The sequence below is a fragment of the Passer domesticus genome, chromosome Z, assembly GCF_036417665.1.
Source record: "Passer domesticus isolate bPasDom1 chromosome Z, bPasDom1.hap1, whole genome shotgun sequence".
Classification (NCBI taxonomy): Eukaryota; Metazoa; Chordata; class Aves; order Passeriformes; family Passeridae; genus Passer; species Passer domesticus.
In genome coordinates this window covers 9,353,443-9,370,375 of record NC_087512.1, presented here as the reverse complement: position 1 = coordinate 9,370,375, position 16,933 = coordinate 9,353,443, and the positions used below count along the sequence as shown (strand labels likewise).

At 42.7% G+C, this 16,933-nt stretch overlaps 1 protein-coding gene across 4 annotated transcripts in view; it reads right to left on the bottom strand.

Moving 5' to 3' along the window:
* UNC13B (unc-13 homolog B) overlaps window positions 1-16,933 on the bottom strand; it is a 207,347-nt gene that overhangs the window by 173,384 nt on the left and 17,030 nt on the right. For all 4 annotated transcript variants that reach the window (XM_064405327.1, XM_064405329.1, XM_064405328.1 and 1 more), the window contains exons 2-4: window positions 8,012-8,041; window positions 4,616-4,715; window positions 709-826 (exon numbers count right to left, since the gene is read on the bottom strand). In XM_064405327.1, the coding sequence (XP_064261397.1) occupies window positions 709-826; window positions 4,616-4,715; window positions 8,012-8,041 (248 nt within the window). The remainder of the gene's footprint in view (window positions 1-708; window positions 827-4,615; window positions 4,716-8,011; window positions 8,042-16,933) is intronic.

Here is a 16,933-nt window from a genome sequence, read left to right as displayed (position 1 = left end):
CTCAGTGGAACTGCAAAGGTAGACCCTCAAAGGCAGGACTGAGGAGCATCTGGACAGCAAAAGGAACTGAGCACCAGCCAGACCTCACGGCCACACTGCAGAGCATCCCCACTCTTTTCCTTGTGTGGAAAATATTATCTACCTCTCCCTGCTCAAATCCAATAATCTTCTAAGTAAATACCCTAAAATTTGAGTTAAAGATGTTTAGCCACAACAACTGCCAAACTCAGTAATTAGGGCACTTACAGACATTGGCACATCCAACTTCCTACTTTTGCCCATATATACTAGCACAAGGTTCATCCAACACTACAACCAGCAGCCCTAAGAAGATATTACAGATGTGCTCTGGGCCTGCCTTGTCAGCTGGACAAGACAGAGGTCTTTAGCAGTAAGTCATAGGAATCTGACCATTAGACTAAGCAGTCAGACTTCAGACACTTGTCTGTGTTCCTTAACAGACCAAGCCCTAGTTCTTGAGTCCACACAAGTGAAATGAGACCAAAGAGCCCTATGTGAGGGCTCTCAGTTGTGATCTCACTACAAAATCAAAAATAATGTGTTGAGAAGCCCTCTCTGCTCACTCAGCCTTCCTGACTTTGCAAGTGGAAGTTTTGCTGAGGAGCTCAGTCTAGGCTGCACCAGGCCAGACTTGTAATTCATTAATTATCAACACTGGAGCAAATACAGGTTCTCTGTCAGCTTAACCTCATCAGATTGGTGAATGGCCTTCAGAGCAATCCACACAGTCCCAACCAGGGTGTCCCATATCAGTCCTTTGTTCCATACTTCCACAATTAGGCCCAGGTCCAGCCGATTGATCTCACTGCAAGAAAAAGTAAAGGCAGCATAGATGAGAAAAAAGCAGAATACAATCTAATTTTGTTTCATGTTCTGCACTACCACCATGATTATACCAGTGAACTATTTCCACAGAGCTGTGTCGAGCTACAGAGAGCTCCTGGAATTGTGTGGCTGAGGCAGCTTATACTCACAAGGAACACCAGTTTCTAGTAACTCACAGTTAATACTAATTACACAAAGAGTGCAAACTAAAACTCTGAACTATGTCATGCATGAACTGCCAGTAGGGAACTCATCTCTGCAGCTATTTACACAGGAGAAGGAAGTGTACCTTGGACCAAAACCTAGAGGTGAGCTGCTCTTTGTCATCAGGCACCCCATTTTTAACAAAGTGAGTGTCTCCCTTGGCAGCACAGCAACACAAGTGTACTCGGGCAGGTGCAAACATGCCAATTCTTACCCATGAGTGGAGGTACTCCTAGCCAAAAGTAACAGTCCCACATCCAGCACAGCTGCATCAGCAGCACTACCTATTTCTTGGGGCTGTGTGGCACCACTTCTGCTCCAGCACCAGTTACTTCCACACGGCCACTGGGTGACAGGTTCTTAGAAATATTGACCTGAAAGTTTTCATAAACATCTTTCCTCTTATTAACAAAAGGATGCATCTCAAATTTGCTTCATCTCAATGTTTTATAGCATTTATGCCTCACTTCTGCATACTAGTTTGTAACATGCCTATTTCAGAATAGCCTAACACATATACATTAGACACTGGTAAAAACAATAAAGTAGAGAAGAATCCTGAGCTGTCTGTTGACAGTATAGCTGTTTCACAGTTATCATGAAGAAAGGCTATAACCCATAATTTTTCAAGCTCAGGGCTTCCATTTATTGCAACTGTTAATCCCCAAAAGTAGGCATCTTGGACAGTCAGTGCTGCTGCCCTCTGCCCAAATATATTTATCTTACAGCTATCAAGGACATTTAAAAGCATGTTACTGTCTTATTTCTATGGACTGCCATCATGGTCAAAATCAGAAAGAGCTGCTGCAAATCCAAGCATCCACTTGAACTTTTCTCCTTGCAACTGAAAGAGAATATCATATCTACAAGGTTCAAGACAAACTCTACAGCTACAGTAAAGCATATAAATGTCTATTTTAAATCCAAGTGCTTCTGTTCTTGTTTGGCACACAGAAATTGAGGTTAGGAGCATCCAGTTGAGTGGCCTAGTCTGTCCAAAATCAAGCTGTTACACAGCCTTCTATGACTTTACTGCTGTCATCTTGTAATAGAGTCTCCAGCATCCTCTTACAGGGTTACTCAGTGTGGCCAACAGCTGTACCAGCACTGCTCTGCCCTCACCCTGCTTGATATTCATCAGATTGCAGGCTGATGATGACTGGCTGACTGCTGACTGGAACAGTGTGAGTCCAGAAAGGGAAGGGAGGAAGTAATACTCTATTTTCAGTCACAGTGTAAAACCATGTACTTTTCATCAACATACACTGTCAGAGCAGGACACTGGTCATGATACACCCAAAGGACTGCTCTACAGATCTCCAAAGGACAGGTCACCAAGAATAATAAATAAAAAGAATTTTTGTACAGTGGCTTTGATTGCCTTTGTGTCTCCCTTTCTCCACCTTCTGGTTAGATGCAGAACAGCTTCTAAGAACAAAAGAGCCGAGACTGAAATTTGGTGTCTGTCACTTTCTACACACACAGGATTGAAATAAAGGCATTTCTCACAACTTCAACACCAATCTAATAACTGTTCTAAATATCAGTGGGCACTTTCACTCGAGGTGTTTCCTGCAAATATGCAGCAAATATGCAGCTGTTTTAAAGCTCCTTCAAAATTCAAAGATGTCCCCAGGGAATACATTGAAATGCTTAACTGGTCTGGTACATAGCCAAATCTAAACAACCCCAGAGCCCCAAATTCTGCAATGCTTTGTCTCACAAGGAGTTTGGCAGCAAAACCAACAAACACAGACAGGAAGCCTTTTTTTTCCTTGTGGTCTGTTCTTCTACTATGCCTCATGAAAAAGGCAAACACAGCATAGATAGCAGAAGCAGCCTTCCCTTGGGGAAAAACTGCTTTTTGAAAATCCTTTTCCAACTCCAGAAAGAAAAAGAGCAAACTAGATAACAGCAGTATTGGAATACCAGCACTGTTTCCCCTAGGACAACTTAATGTACACAGGATCATGCAAAACACATTCATTCTCAAATGTAATATTTCTATTATAAGGAGACACCAGAACTACTGTAGAGTTGCCTGGCTAAAGCAGGGACAATAATGGCAAGGTAGTTCAGCTAATATTCTGCTTCCATATTCCCTAGCAACTAATTATGGAGCGTCTCAGTGACTTTACAGCACACTAGCTCAGCTCTCAGCTGGTACCAGAGTGCAGCTCCAGGAGCTGCTTGAGGGGAGGGAGGAGAAGCAACCACGGGAGCCTTCATCCAACACATTCAAGTGCTTTCTTAAATCACCTCTGAGAAGTCTCCTTCGTAGCTGGCTGGGGCTAAAACTAGCTCCTGCCTACAGGATGAACACAAATCACAGGCAGAAAGAGTCAGTAGTTTGAGTATGGGCATGTGACTTGAAGGGTAGGTTCAATTCCTTGTCCCAGCCTGAAATGTTTTACATCATGGCCTCTGTCTGACCAAGAGCTGCAGAGCCGAGCAGATGCTGGTGTTCAGGAGCATGTGCATTTCACCAGATGCCAAAGGACAGGCTCAGACTCTCCCTGCAGGAGCACACACCTCTTGTGCTGCTCCAAATGCAGAGTACTACCAAACAAGGGAGGTGAGAGCACAGCTGTGATGAAAATACTGTACTGACCCAGGTGACCTTAACCTGAGGCAACAACCTCCCACTTTCAACTGAGGAGAAACAAATTGCGGCTGGATTAGGAAACATATTCACAAAATTCTATTGGGGGGGGGGGTCTCTTACTACAGATACTATGTAAACACCTCAAACCCACTGACAAACACCAGCACTAGCTAGCTCTGACCCCACAAAATGAATACATCATTCCCCCCCCCACCATTTAGTAAATTTAGTTCAATTTGCCTGACAAAGCTAGAGAAACAGAAGCACAGGCAGTATAATCAATCAATCATTCATCCACCAGAAAAAACCCCCACCATTCTAAAAGATACTGGGAAATCCTTGGCTATATGTCATGTCCATGAGAACCAAAGCAAATCAGAAGTGCCAAGTGCACCAGAAGCCCTGGGAAACCTGGAATGAACTGGTTCTGCTGCTCATGGAGCAGCTCCCAACTGAGGTAACCAGGATCACCTCGTAGAGGCCCTGAGTGCACTAACTACAGCCTTTAATTGCCCTGACCAGCCTCTCTAGCACTCTTCCCCCGCCCAGGAGCTCCATTTAAGCTCAGCTATGGGCCTTTAGTCCTTGGCTAAGCTGTATTGTAGGTGTGTGTGTGTCTCAGCTTACAGGCACAGCTGTGCACATACTGGCCAAGGACAACATCAATCCAGACCCAACCCACACAGTAACTTCCCAGCTCAGCCTCACACTCAGCCTCTCACTACAGACCTGACTGGTAATTGCCAGTCCATGGCACCAGCCGAGACAATCTCCCAACACACATCTTCCACCACAGGCCAATGTGTACAACAGGGAAGAAAATTATTTAGGTTGTCAACAGGCTTGTGCGTTTTACCTACCCAAACATTCCGATTCCTACAACACTAGCAGCTCTGTATGAACACCAGGGCTGCAGAAAGACTCAACCACAAGCATTTCGTGCTGTGCCACCATACTTACAACATAAAATCCTGTTCCCAGCAGGGCTGGTCACCTCGCACGGCCACCGTCGTGCTCTTCACATTTTGCACCTTCAAGGTCACATACGTATTGAATTTATCTGGGGGATGAGACACAAAATGTTACCTCCATTGTCACACTCTTCCACCACATCACCTGCAACACTGCAAAGTTATCAGTTCATACAGTGCATCCAGACAGGCCTCAGATGAAAAGCCCGTATGGGAAGATATCACTGGGTTTAAGAAGCCAAAGGTTCAAGATGTTTTCCACATGCATCAAATTTCCAATCACAGCTTTTTTAGAAATCCAAGCATAAATGAACAAAAAAACCCAAGTGTTCACTTGCAGTAAGACAAGGACAAAGAGTGTAAAATCCTAGAGATCACAGACACTTAGTATGATGTCACTCCTGAAATACAGACAAAAGGAAGAAGAGACAGTCCAAAGGCACAGGACCCATCATGTATACTAAACAGTGTGAAAAACAAACCTGCAAAACATACAAGCAAAAGACTGGGTTGGTCATATAATATCTTCCCTTCTGACCCATACAAGCAAGAGGTTGGGTTAGTCATATCATCTCTTCCCTCCTGATCCAACTGCTCTCCTAGTCCCAATTCAATTTTTCCACCCATGTGTCCACAAAGAACTTTACAGGCCAGTCAGGGGCAGAAGAAAAATACAGATTCATTGGTAAATGTGCAGAAATGGACCTGACCTAGGAAAACCACATCACACTCACATCTAGACAAGAAAGCCTCTGTTTAGATGTTTTGCTTTTAATTTTAAATCAGAAGAAAAATCCTGGAAGAACTTTTCTCCTAATTTCTGCTATCTCTTTGCTAATAAAACCAAAAGCAGCAAAGCACAGACACATTCAAAGTTTGAATATCAGCATGCAAGAAGGAACACACTCCCTTTCAAAGGGAATTATCACCTTAGGCCTATCTATCAGTTTCAATCAGCCTGCAACAAGACATGCTAAGTACCCAGAAAGCAGTGTACATACTTTAATACTTTGGTGTTCTGTGCATCTATTCACAGTGTTCAATCTGAAGTCAATTTTAATACTGTCAAAATTTCACATGGAAAACAAAGATGTAACAGCCAAGGTAGCTTTACAAAGGGGAAACATAGCTGACAAATTTGATGACCTTCTAGGGCTACAGCACTGTTGGATGGGGCAGAGTAACTGATGTTGCAAAGCACAACATCTCTGTCTTCAAATCAGACATGGATTTGATGGATGGAGGACTCTGTGCATAAAGAACTGGCTGGCTGGCCAAACCCAAAGACTTGTGGTCAGTGACTCATCTGGTTACCAGCGACAACTGGCGTCCCTCAGGGGTCAGAACTGGGGCCGATACTGTTCATCACCTTTGTCAGTGACAGAACAGTGGGATCAGGGGCACCCTCAGCAAGCTCACCGATGACACCAAGCTGTGTGGTGCAGTCATGCTCTGGAGGGAAGGAATGCCACTCAGAGGGACCTGGACAGGATGGAGAGGTGGTACTGTGCCAAACTCATGAAGCTGGCTGATGAGTAACTCAACATAAGCCAGCAGTGTGTGCTCACAGCCCAGAAAGCCAAATGTATCCTGGGATGCAACCAAAGGAGTGTGAGCAGCAGGTCGAGGAAGAAAATTCATCTCCTCTACTCCTGTGACATCCCACCTGGATTACTGCATACAGTTCTGGCATCTCCATCATAAGAAAGACACACAAGTGTTGGAGGAAGTGCAGAGGAGGAAACAAAGTCAGTAAGAAGAGTGGAGAACCTCTCCTATGAAGACAGGCTCAGGAAGTCAGAGCTGTTCAGACCGGCACAGCGAAGATTGTGTAGAGATCTCACAGCAACTTTCCAGTATCTGAAGGGGCCTACAGGGAATCTGAAAGTGACTCTTCATCAGGGACCATAATAATAGGAGAGGGAATAACAGGTACAAATTGAAAGAGGTGAAATTTAGTTAGATATTAGCAAGAAATTCTTTACTGTGAAGGTGTTGAGACACTGGCTCAGGTTGCACGAGGAAGCTGTGGACGCCCAGTCCTGGTAGTGTTTGAGGCCGGGCAGGATAAGGCACTGGGCAGCCTGGTCTAGTGGAAGGTGTCCCTGCCCATGGCATGGAACTAGATGGTTCTTTAGGTCCCTTCCAAATCCTTAGTATTCTATGACTGTATGATTGTATAATTTTAATGCATCATTGCTGTAGGTTACTATAGCACACCTCAGCATCCAGTTTCCAACATCCTAACATGAAGGGAAGAAACAGAAATTACATGATCCAGAAGCTCAGGAAAGAGTCAGAGTCACTGAATTGTGATTCCTACATATGCAGTTATTCATTACTACATTAGCCCTCCCTGTCTATTTAACTCCTGCATTCTCCTGGGACACTGAGCTTGTCAGTGACACCACACACCTTGGCTGACTTAAACCTAGTCGAGAGGACGAATCTTTTGCATTTGTCAGCAGGTCTCTTGATTAGGGAAAAGATAAAGTGCACACTGTCTCCCTTCCAGTCTGGGCAGACAGTTTTCCTTCATTGGAAATTAAAGGTTGGTGCACAGACAGATCTTTATCTGCTGTGGAATATAGATGAGTCCTGGAAAGTCTTCTGCCATAATCTGAGGATGGCTATATCCAAAGAATTAAGCTGAACAATTACGTTATGAATACAGGTGGGCAACTGTTTCAGATCCAAACACTTGAATAAGTTATGCCAGAAGCTTTTATTTATAGGAATTTTATAAAAGTGCTTGTTCTTTTGTAGACTGTACAACAAATTTCAATCAATAAATCTATTTGCTTGCTAAGGGACTCCTTGCCAGCTTCTGAACCACAGTGAAAAGAAGTTGCCCAGACTGTAAACTCTGGGTGTGACCAGCTGTTGCACACACAAAACCTGGATGGGATTTTAATTCCAAGCACAGCCATTACTGACTGCCACATTCAGATTCACTTCTGCAGTCCCATCCAGCAGACCCAGTCAGGATTGAGAAGGCACTAAATCCATAGACGCACACACCAGTTCTGCTTAGTGGATATTTTCAGGCCCTGTTCTGAACAGGGAAAGAATCAGGATGAGATGAAAGGGCCGGGTGGGTGGGGAAGGGTGACAGTTAAGGAACACATTTCCTCATTCATCACCTGCTCCCGGCTGAGCAGACAGAGGTTTCTTACCGCTGTGACACCAGGTCACAGCCTCAAGTTTTCTACTAATTCAAACTGCCTGGATTCTCAAGGTAGATTAGGTCACCCCTAAGGAGAACATGAAGGAGCTGAGATGAGGTGGAGAAAAACTGGAGGCACCATGAACTGGAAGCACCACAAACAGCAGTGAAAGAGCTGGGGTCCCCATTGCTGCAAACAAGCAGAAGAGCATAACTTACCTGGTGGTCCATGGAGTTTAGCTTTTTTTACTGTAAAGAGAAAAAAGGAAAAGAACAAAATAAGAGATTGTTAGTGAATTTGTCGTGCTACAGTTTCCTTTGAGTTAAAGCAGCACAGTGCATCTTATTAACTGGACAACATCCCCTGCACAGTCCTGGTAGCTAAAAATTCACACTCAGTTAAACAGATCTGGAGACAAAAACTCTGTTGTACCCCACAGCAGCTCTCTAAAGTCACGCATTTAAAAGAACAATTGCAAGCTTAATGTTTGGAAAGCAATGTGATATGTCTAATGCAAAGCAATCTCAATCACTCCTTTGCCACCAGAAGTTACTGCTGCTTAGCAAAATGTCATTTCATACCATCTCACTTACAAGGTTACATACAAACACTCTAGAAAAAATAAACAATTCTTTATAAACAAAGAAATTCTCCAAACACGGTATAGCAGAGCACAAATTGAAAATCATCCAGCCTGAATAGCAGCTCTGTAAGTAGCTCTATACTATGACATTGTCAATTAAATTCAATAAGCCAAACAAACAGCAGTGTAAACTCAAATGTCATTTTTACAACCTCTACTCTGTTAATTTAATTCCAGGACAGTATTTATATATAAAAATAGAATTGTTAAAACATAAAACAGTATTGGCTCTTATCTCACCAGATGGAGAAGGTCCATGTCTACCTAGGGGAGATTTTGTTTACATTTCCCTTTTGCAAGCTCATATCCTCACTAGAATTGCTAAGTGTAAGCACTAAGAGAAGACATCTCTAGGCTCCAGCTAGCTGTCCCAGTGGAAAACTAAGCCTAAGAAGAAAACATACTTAACAAGATAGGAAGCAAGATATACCAAAGTACAGAAATATTTAAAAGCTGGTGCAGTAAAATTTCGTCCAGGAAACAGAGCTGCCAATACTTATTGGAGGCTCACAGTGTCCAATTTTCAATATAAAAGTTCTAGAAATAAACTTTTTTTTTTTAAATACCCTGACACCATTGCACTCAGAGCTGCAACAAACTGTGACAACAGTCTATTGAGATTGCTATTTCAGAAATTCTCCTCTGAGAGCATTTACAGTCCAAGTAGATGCCCACATGAAGGAAAATGCTGGACCAGGTACATTAGGAGCCGTTACTGTTAAAAGGGCTGGAGCTTTCACCTAGACTGACAAGGCCCACAAGTCTTTAGGTCCAAAATAAATTGGTTCATTTCTCCCAGATTCAGGGCCTGAAGCACACCTGATGCTGAACGTAATGGTGCAAGCAAAACGTGCAGGTCACTGTTCTTGACTGGAGATGCAGATGCTTTTAAATCTCTGTATTAGTTTGCTTAACCACTGAGAAATATGCAGGACAATCTATCCACTTTCTAGGTTTCTTTGCATACCACACAAAAGCAGACATTTCATTAAATACTGCCCTGGAGTGGGCAGGCACAAGCTAATGTCTGAACCTCCCTGTTCCCCTCCTCTGCAAGAGGCAGGAGACAAAGAAACAAGTGCATGTTTCCATGCCTGGGGAAAAAAGGCAAAAGCAGGCAGTGGACATGCAGAAAGCTTCTGCTGACTTCTCCCTGTTTGTGACAAGCTCTACTACTGTTAGCAGGGAAGCAGAGGTAACTCCAGTGTAGAAATTTGGTATTATTTGCTGAAACAGCAGCTGGAGTGGGCCACTGGCTCCTAAACACAGAGAAGAGACACAGTCTCTGCATCAGCAATATGCAAACTAAGAGACAGATGCCTTTTGTACCTTGTGGTCACAGCTCCTAAATATTCAGAGGTTCCTTTGATGAAAGGCAGCAAACCCTGCACTGCCTCAGCAGCTGAGAGGGGTTGCCTATTTAGGGCTTCAGCAAGAGCTGCCCCATGGATATTCAGGGGAAGCAGCCAGACTAAACAAAGATCACAAGCCTGCTACAGACCCACATGTCAAAAACTGAATCCTTAGCAACTTCCAGGAATGAGCACTATTGCTCTAGACAAAGTGCACGTAAATAAATTACAAAGCGCATGTAACAAATAGAACGTATAACTAAGAGCTGAATCACAAACCTGGGAGTCTCATCTCATCAGTAATTCTTTTGCTCTATCTGCAGGCCTGCATAGGAAGGACTCGAAGTTGAGTTCTGAAGCTCTACATTAGTTAGTGATGCATTAGGTACTCAGCATTACAGCAAAGGCTGAAAAGTCATTGCTACATGACACAGCATGAAAGTACTATGAAATCAAGCCATGTGTAACAGTACATTTTTATAACAGAAAATATCATTTTTAGAACATAAAACTTGTACCACAAAATGAAATTATTCTCTAGAGCACCCAGCAACACCTGGTTTTACAGGTACAGTTGCTCCTGCATTGCCACAAAGCAAAAACCTAAACGTAATGTAAGTTAATGGTCTAGATCACGTATTTCCTGACTCACTCCCAGTTATCCCACAGTACTCCTGCTCTCTGGGAAAGGAGCATTTTTAAACCAGCTGGAGATGTCAAATTCTGTTCAGTTTCAAATGGCTTGCCTCAGCAAACTCCACAGCACACGAAGTGCACCCACTCGGATGCAAACATCGAACTATGCCAATCCTATGCCACTGCACAGGATGAGCAGGACACCAGGGAGGGAATGAAAGTGATAGAAAATTAGAAAGGAAGGCAAGACCTAGTGCTTTGCACTGCATGTGCAAACACTTCATGAAAGAGATGCAGAGAGAGGCACCTGCCCTTCCTGCACACAAAGATTCATTTAATCTCCAAAAAAGACTTGAGCGTATCAGAGATACATCTATTCCACGGAGTTATTAGAAAGCAGACAAAACTTTATGTAAACATTAAATTCATCCAGAGATTTCTTCTTCCCTCTAACCATCTCTCACCATTTTGGCGTTACTCTAATTAGACACAAAATAGAAAATAAGTTGAAGTATTGCCTGCAACTTACTAAAAAAAAAGTAAACTAAACTAAACTAAAATAATTATTTTTAAAAGCCATAACAAGATTCCAGATGCTCTACAGCCATCACTTACAAAGGCCTGGAGGGTCAGACAAACTTCTAAAGACTAGGAAAGGTAAACACAAGCCAGAAATTTAAAAAAAAAAAAAAATTAAAAATCCAGAATCACTGTGGGAAGACAGAAAAACAATAGCAGAGCATACACCAAAATATTCTTAAATTCAGTTCAAAGGAGAAAGCCTTGTTATCCACATATTTTTCAAACAGTCTGAATGTTTGTTTTTGGTTTTTTTCTGAGCAGGTGCTACATACACCAGTGAGATAATTAAAATTAAGCATGCCAAATTACTGCAAGGCTCAGAAAACACTGTTCAAACGTCCTAAGTAGGCACATGGTCATATTCTGTTAAAGCATTCTGAACACCTGCACATCGCAGATCACCTTTAACACTGGCTTGCAAAGGAGAGGAATGCAACACAGGGAGTGCCTGAGCAGATGGCCAGAAGATTACATTCTAACTAAATCCAGCACATGACTTACCACCCGGTCACTCCCCACAGTAGAACAAAACCTACATCCCTTCCCAAGGGACGATAAAGTGCCATGGAGGGGCAGTGGGAGAAATCAGAAGAATGAAAGGGCACAGTTTTAATTACCACTTTTAAAAAGCAATGCAATGCTGAAAGCAGAGCATTCAAAATGCATTTTCCTGATCAGCTACTTGATAAATAGCTTCCTCCTCTATGTGAAACACAAATGCAGCATTAATGTGATTTTGAGAGCACTCTAACTTCTACGGTAACTTTCCCCAGATGAACAGCAGAATCAATACATATTTCCATTTCACTCTGCTTTTCTCACCTTTTCCAGGTGCTCAGACTTCAGTGTACAGTGACATGCAGCACTAGGTGCAAAGGTTGCTTAAACAACATAAATAAGAGACCACAAGCAAGCTACTGATACTACCCAAGACTAAGTCAACACACCAAATTCACACCCATGCGCCCTCCAGCAAGCAAGCAGAAGGGAGGAGAACCCTTCTGGGGGGGAAGGAGTGGTTAGGCAGTGCTCCAGCCCTTAACTTTCTATAACTCAGCCTTTGGAAACAATTTTGCTGCCTAAACCCTACACTAACAGCTATAGTCCACCGCAGAGCCAGAAAATCAACCCCTCCTACTCATTTATTAGAAGTTACTGATAAAATCCACAACAGGCTGACAACTGGCTCAAGACTGGCACTTTTAACAAGGAGTGCTCTGTCCCTGGAGATCCCACCTTGACACTCAAGCACCTTTTACAGAATGTGTCATGTTGGAAGAGAACACAGTGGGTCATCTGGTCCAACCTCCCTGCTCAAGCAGGGTCATCCCACAGCACAGGACTGTGTCCAGAGGGTTCTTGAATACCTGCAAGGAGGGAGACTCCACAACCTCCTTCCCTGCCCTGGAGATCAAAACATGCATGCTCTCATCTTCCACCAGAAAGTGAGGAAACCTTTTATTTTCCACTACTCAAAACCAAAAGGTGTTCCAGCCTGGAGGAAGCAGAGGCCATGAAGCGACCTCACCTGTGATTTTAGCTGTCACTGTTTTGTTTCACACTATCCCTATTAAAGCCCAGCAGCCTCAGTTATGCCATTAACTGCAATTCCAAGTGCCATGGCAGAACAGCAGTACTGACTCTGCCATGAAACTCATCTCCCTCCCTTCATAATTCCTAAGAAAAGAAAAGCAAGATAAAACAGCAGTTTGGTGGTTTTCCAAGTCTGCTACAAAGATTCAATGGGACAAAGCCACCTTGATATTCCCAGTCTGAGACAGGTGTAAAAAGAAAGGCTCCACTGCATTCTCATACATTTAGAGTTAAATTATGTTCAGAAGGAAGATATTTCCCTGAACTAGCTCAGAGGAAGGATAATTGCACAGGAGGCCCCAGGGAGTCACCAGCACTCAGCAGCACCTCAACAGCTTCTGCTGTAGCTGCAGAGCCCAGAGCAGTCTCCAGCTTCTCCCAGCAGAGCTGGGGTGGCTACTGCAAAAAAGCCTCCTGCAGCCTCAGGGGCCACTGAGAGACACAAGACCTAAGTCACATTCATTACTTTATACTTTGTTTTTCTGCCAGGCAAAACAAACCACTGGTTTACATATAAACATTGCTTCAGTCAAGCAGGGAAGAGAGAACTTTATGCCCCAGTATTCTCTTTGAGAATGACGTGATGGAAACACAGTGGGTACCTTCATGGACCAACAGTCCCAAAAGCTGAGACTGAATTCTCAGTACACTGGGGATAACATTCTCTTACTGCTTAATGTGAAAAGAGAGCTGATCTGAGAACTGCTTAATGTGAAATGGGCTGATCTGAGAACTGCTCTGCTGCCAGAAAGAGCCACTGTGAAATGCCCACGCTGCTTGGTAACTGGCAGAGAGCAGGAAAATAGCATAGATTTTCAACAGTGCCCAAAGAACTAAGGTTGCTTCTAAGGACAGAATTCTTCTGATTTAGTACTTGAAACAGTCCTTCAAAAACCCATTACCTCTTTGAGACAACTGTAGGGGAACCCAGATAGCCAAGTTTACCTCAACTGAACCGAGGGATCAATCTGCCTTAATAAGTAGTCTGGAATAAATGGAATAGATGTGATATGAGTTGATTAATTTTTAATAGTTCGTAGAAATTAAAAAAAAAGAAGAAGCCCAACATACCACAAAGCACTCACATATTGCATTTTCCAATCATGTAGCAAAGAGCTTTCTTCAATTTCACCACTCTGTATGCCCACAGGACAGATCAACTTGCCCTTCCCAAGGCCTTGGGAACCATGTCAAACAAAGGGAAGGATATATTTCCTTCAGCAACCAGCCATTATTCACATTACTCAAGGATTCTTCTCAGGAAGGGGGTGGGCAAAAGAGAGTTTTTAATCTGTAGTCTGTGATAGCAAATTGATCTACCCAAGAGATTTCTGTATTGCCAGATGTCTTGAAAATGAATTAGAATCCTTCCTAATTCACATGAATTAGCATCTTCCTGCTCAGATGATCTGCAAATTCATTACCCTGTCCAGAGGCACACAAAGCTACTAAGTTTATTTGATTTATGATACAATTTCCAACAAACAGCTTTCTACCAGCCACTCCACCCTTCCTGCCCACTGGACAGTGACTGATAGCAGCTGGGACATGTGACTGCTTGCAGGGTTTTCCAAATCTCTGTGCTAAGAGGACACATACTCACTATTCCCATTCAAGGTTCAGCACCATTTCATAGAGGATTTCCAGGAAAGCACTACATAACGTACACATCCCACACTGCCAAACCGCACTAGATGCTTCCCTGTTCCTCTGTAAATTCTCTGGTCAGTTAAGATCCAGGCCTTGCATGCACACAAGAGTCACAACCTGCAGGAAGAGAGCACCCCATTTGCTCCCCTCCACAGTCCAGACACTGCAACTTGGGGCTCACAACTAAGCCCCAAGAGGATTTTGCTGCATGTTTCTGCTTACTAAACTTGACCCCAACATTTATTTCTTGCTTGAATTTTCACTTGTATAGGATAAACTTTCATGAGCAAATTATTAAAACCAAAGCAGAAAATGCTTAGCATTTATATCTAAAAGCTATATATTATAGTCTTGTCTAAATCTCTATTACTGCCATAGCCTGTGAACATCAGAGCAACACTGCACAGTGACTGGATATCTGGACTGTTCCCCACTATTTCATGGACATGAACTTGGGAGAGCTTGCAGGACAATATGATGGCAAATCTACACAAACCTGAGCAAGCCCACAGTTAATACACTGTGCTGATCCAGCTAAAAAATGAAAGATACATACAACTATTTTGCTCAACCGTCCAGATCCCCTCAGTGAAGTAGGTAATTTTACACCTACAAACATTGTCACTTTTCAACTCAGCTTTTGCATAAAACTTCGTAAATATGTACAGCACAGCTCAGCTTGCATCATAGCTTCATAGCATTCCACTTCTTCCATCCCCACCAAAATTACTACATAACGTGAACAGAACAAATTTAAAAACTGTGTTGGAAACCCCTTCTGTCATTTGCACATATTCCCCACGTTCTCACAGTATACCTAGAGGAGCATATAAACTCTGCAAATCTTTTGGCAAGAGCTGTTCAGCTGTGGGGATTATTTTATAGTAAAAGTCAGTCCTCATCAGCAAAAGAAGCCTTCTTTTGGTTCTACTTCTCTAAAAGGTATTTCATGCAACAGAAGGGGTGACAATTTACTTTCTATTCTGCTTTAATGTACTAGGCAGTTAATGCAAGTAGACTTCTGAACACTTTCAATGACAAAATAGATTTAGACAGTTAAGAGACACATCTGGGTCTTGTTTACAGGTTAATCTGTTACCAGATCTGATTTGACACACTGACTTAACATCACACAGGTTTTCAACTTCCTAAACTGAAGGGTTTCATAGGTATTCTTGTTTGTTGCATACCTCAAGAACTCACCTGACTGAAATACTCCTTGAACTATTTCACCAACAGAAATTCACAAGTGAAGAAAAACAGTACTGAAATTAAAAAAAAAAACAACAGTGCTGCAGAAGATACGGGGATTGCAGCTGTGAACAGTTTTGGACAGAAAAATGAAACTTATCTCAAACACAAACATTTTTACTAGAGAACTACAGAACAGGAAAAATGGAACTCAAACTACACATGCAACTTGTAGAAGGCTACTGTGACAGAGGACCAATTGCAAAAGAAAAACTAAAGAAGTCTGCATCTGATTCCTTCCTTGACACAGTCCTCAGATTGCTCTCCCAAATTCTTATATCAGTATTTCTCAGGAAAGTAGTATCAGGATGCAAGGTCAGACTATTTTTTGTTGGTTTGAGAACAATATTTGAAGTAGAGCAACTAGGACAGGGTTTACAGAGAGGAAGAGAAGGGAGGAGATTCACAAAATAACAGGTCCCAAAACCCAGAAGTACCCTCATCTCTGAACTTCTAAGTAAATATGTTGATTTTACTAAAAAGCTAGCACAGAACAGGATCTACACTGCCAAAATATATGAATCACACCATGACCATTCAGCACTGCATAAGAAATCCAGCATGCAGATCATTTTATCCAAAAAAGCCTCAGGAGATCATAACAATAAAATGCTTAAAACATTGATAAGCTATTTGGTAAACCACAGCTCAAATTTTTATTACATTAAACATTAGCACTTAGTGGAACTTCTGCTTTGCAGTAGAAGCTGCAAGAAGTTTACTTACAGCTGATCCCAGAAACAAGCTTCCTGAAAGGCAGTAGGAAGCATTCAATTGATTTCAGATAAAGAGCAGCTGAAATAAGCAGGACATTATTGTTTTTTCTGTCCAGGAGCAGCAGCAGGGGGGGAAGTGTATTCATGAACCATACAGCCAAGAAAGCTAGAATCAGATGCTGGAAGCAGTAAAAAACTAGGAACATGCAGGTCTTGAATTTTCCAACCTCCTGAAACAGATCTGCACTGCCAATGTATCCAGAGTGTCAACAGCCCATTAAGTATTTTCCAGTTTTTACATTAAATATATTTGGAACCAGAAAAAGTGCAGCATCTTCTACATCCAGGCAGCTTGTATGGTGAAATGCTGAGCAGGAGAGAGAAGAGGAGGTGGCAGTTGAGGAGTGGAATTCCCAACACCAGAATACTCTTCCAGAAATTCCCATCACTGCAGATGCTCTTCCAGGCTCTGAGTGTATCTAACCCTCTTTCTCCTGCTTGCACAGTCCCCCAGTTCAGCTGGCATGCAGGTGGTCTCAGAACACTTCTGTGGCCAGCAGGAAACAGACAAATCTCCAGAGTTCAGGTTATCTTTCAGGTAATTACAACAATGATCGAGAATCATAAGCCAACTTCTGTCTGTTTGGGACTTGCTGAAATGACAGCCTACCAGTGCCCAGACAAAAATCTTTCCTCTACACAATGCATCTCATTATT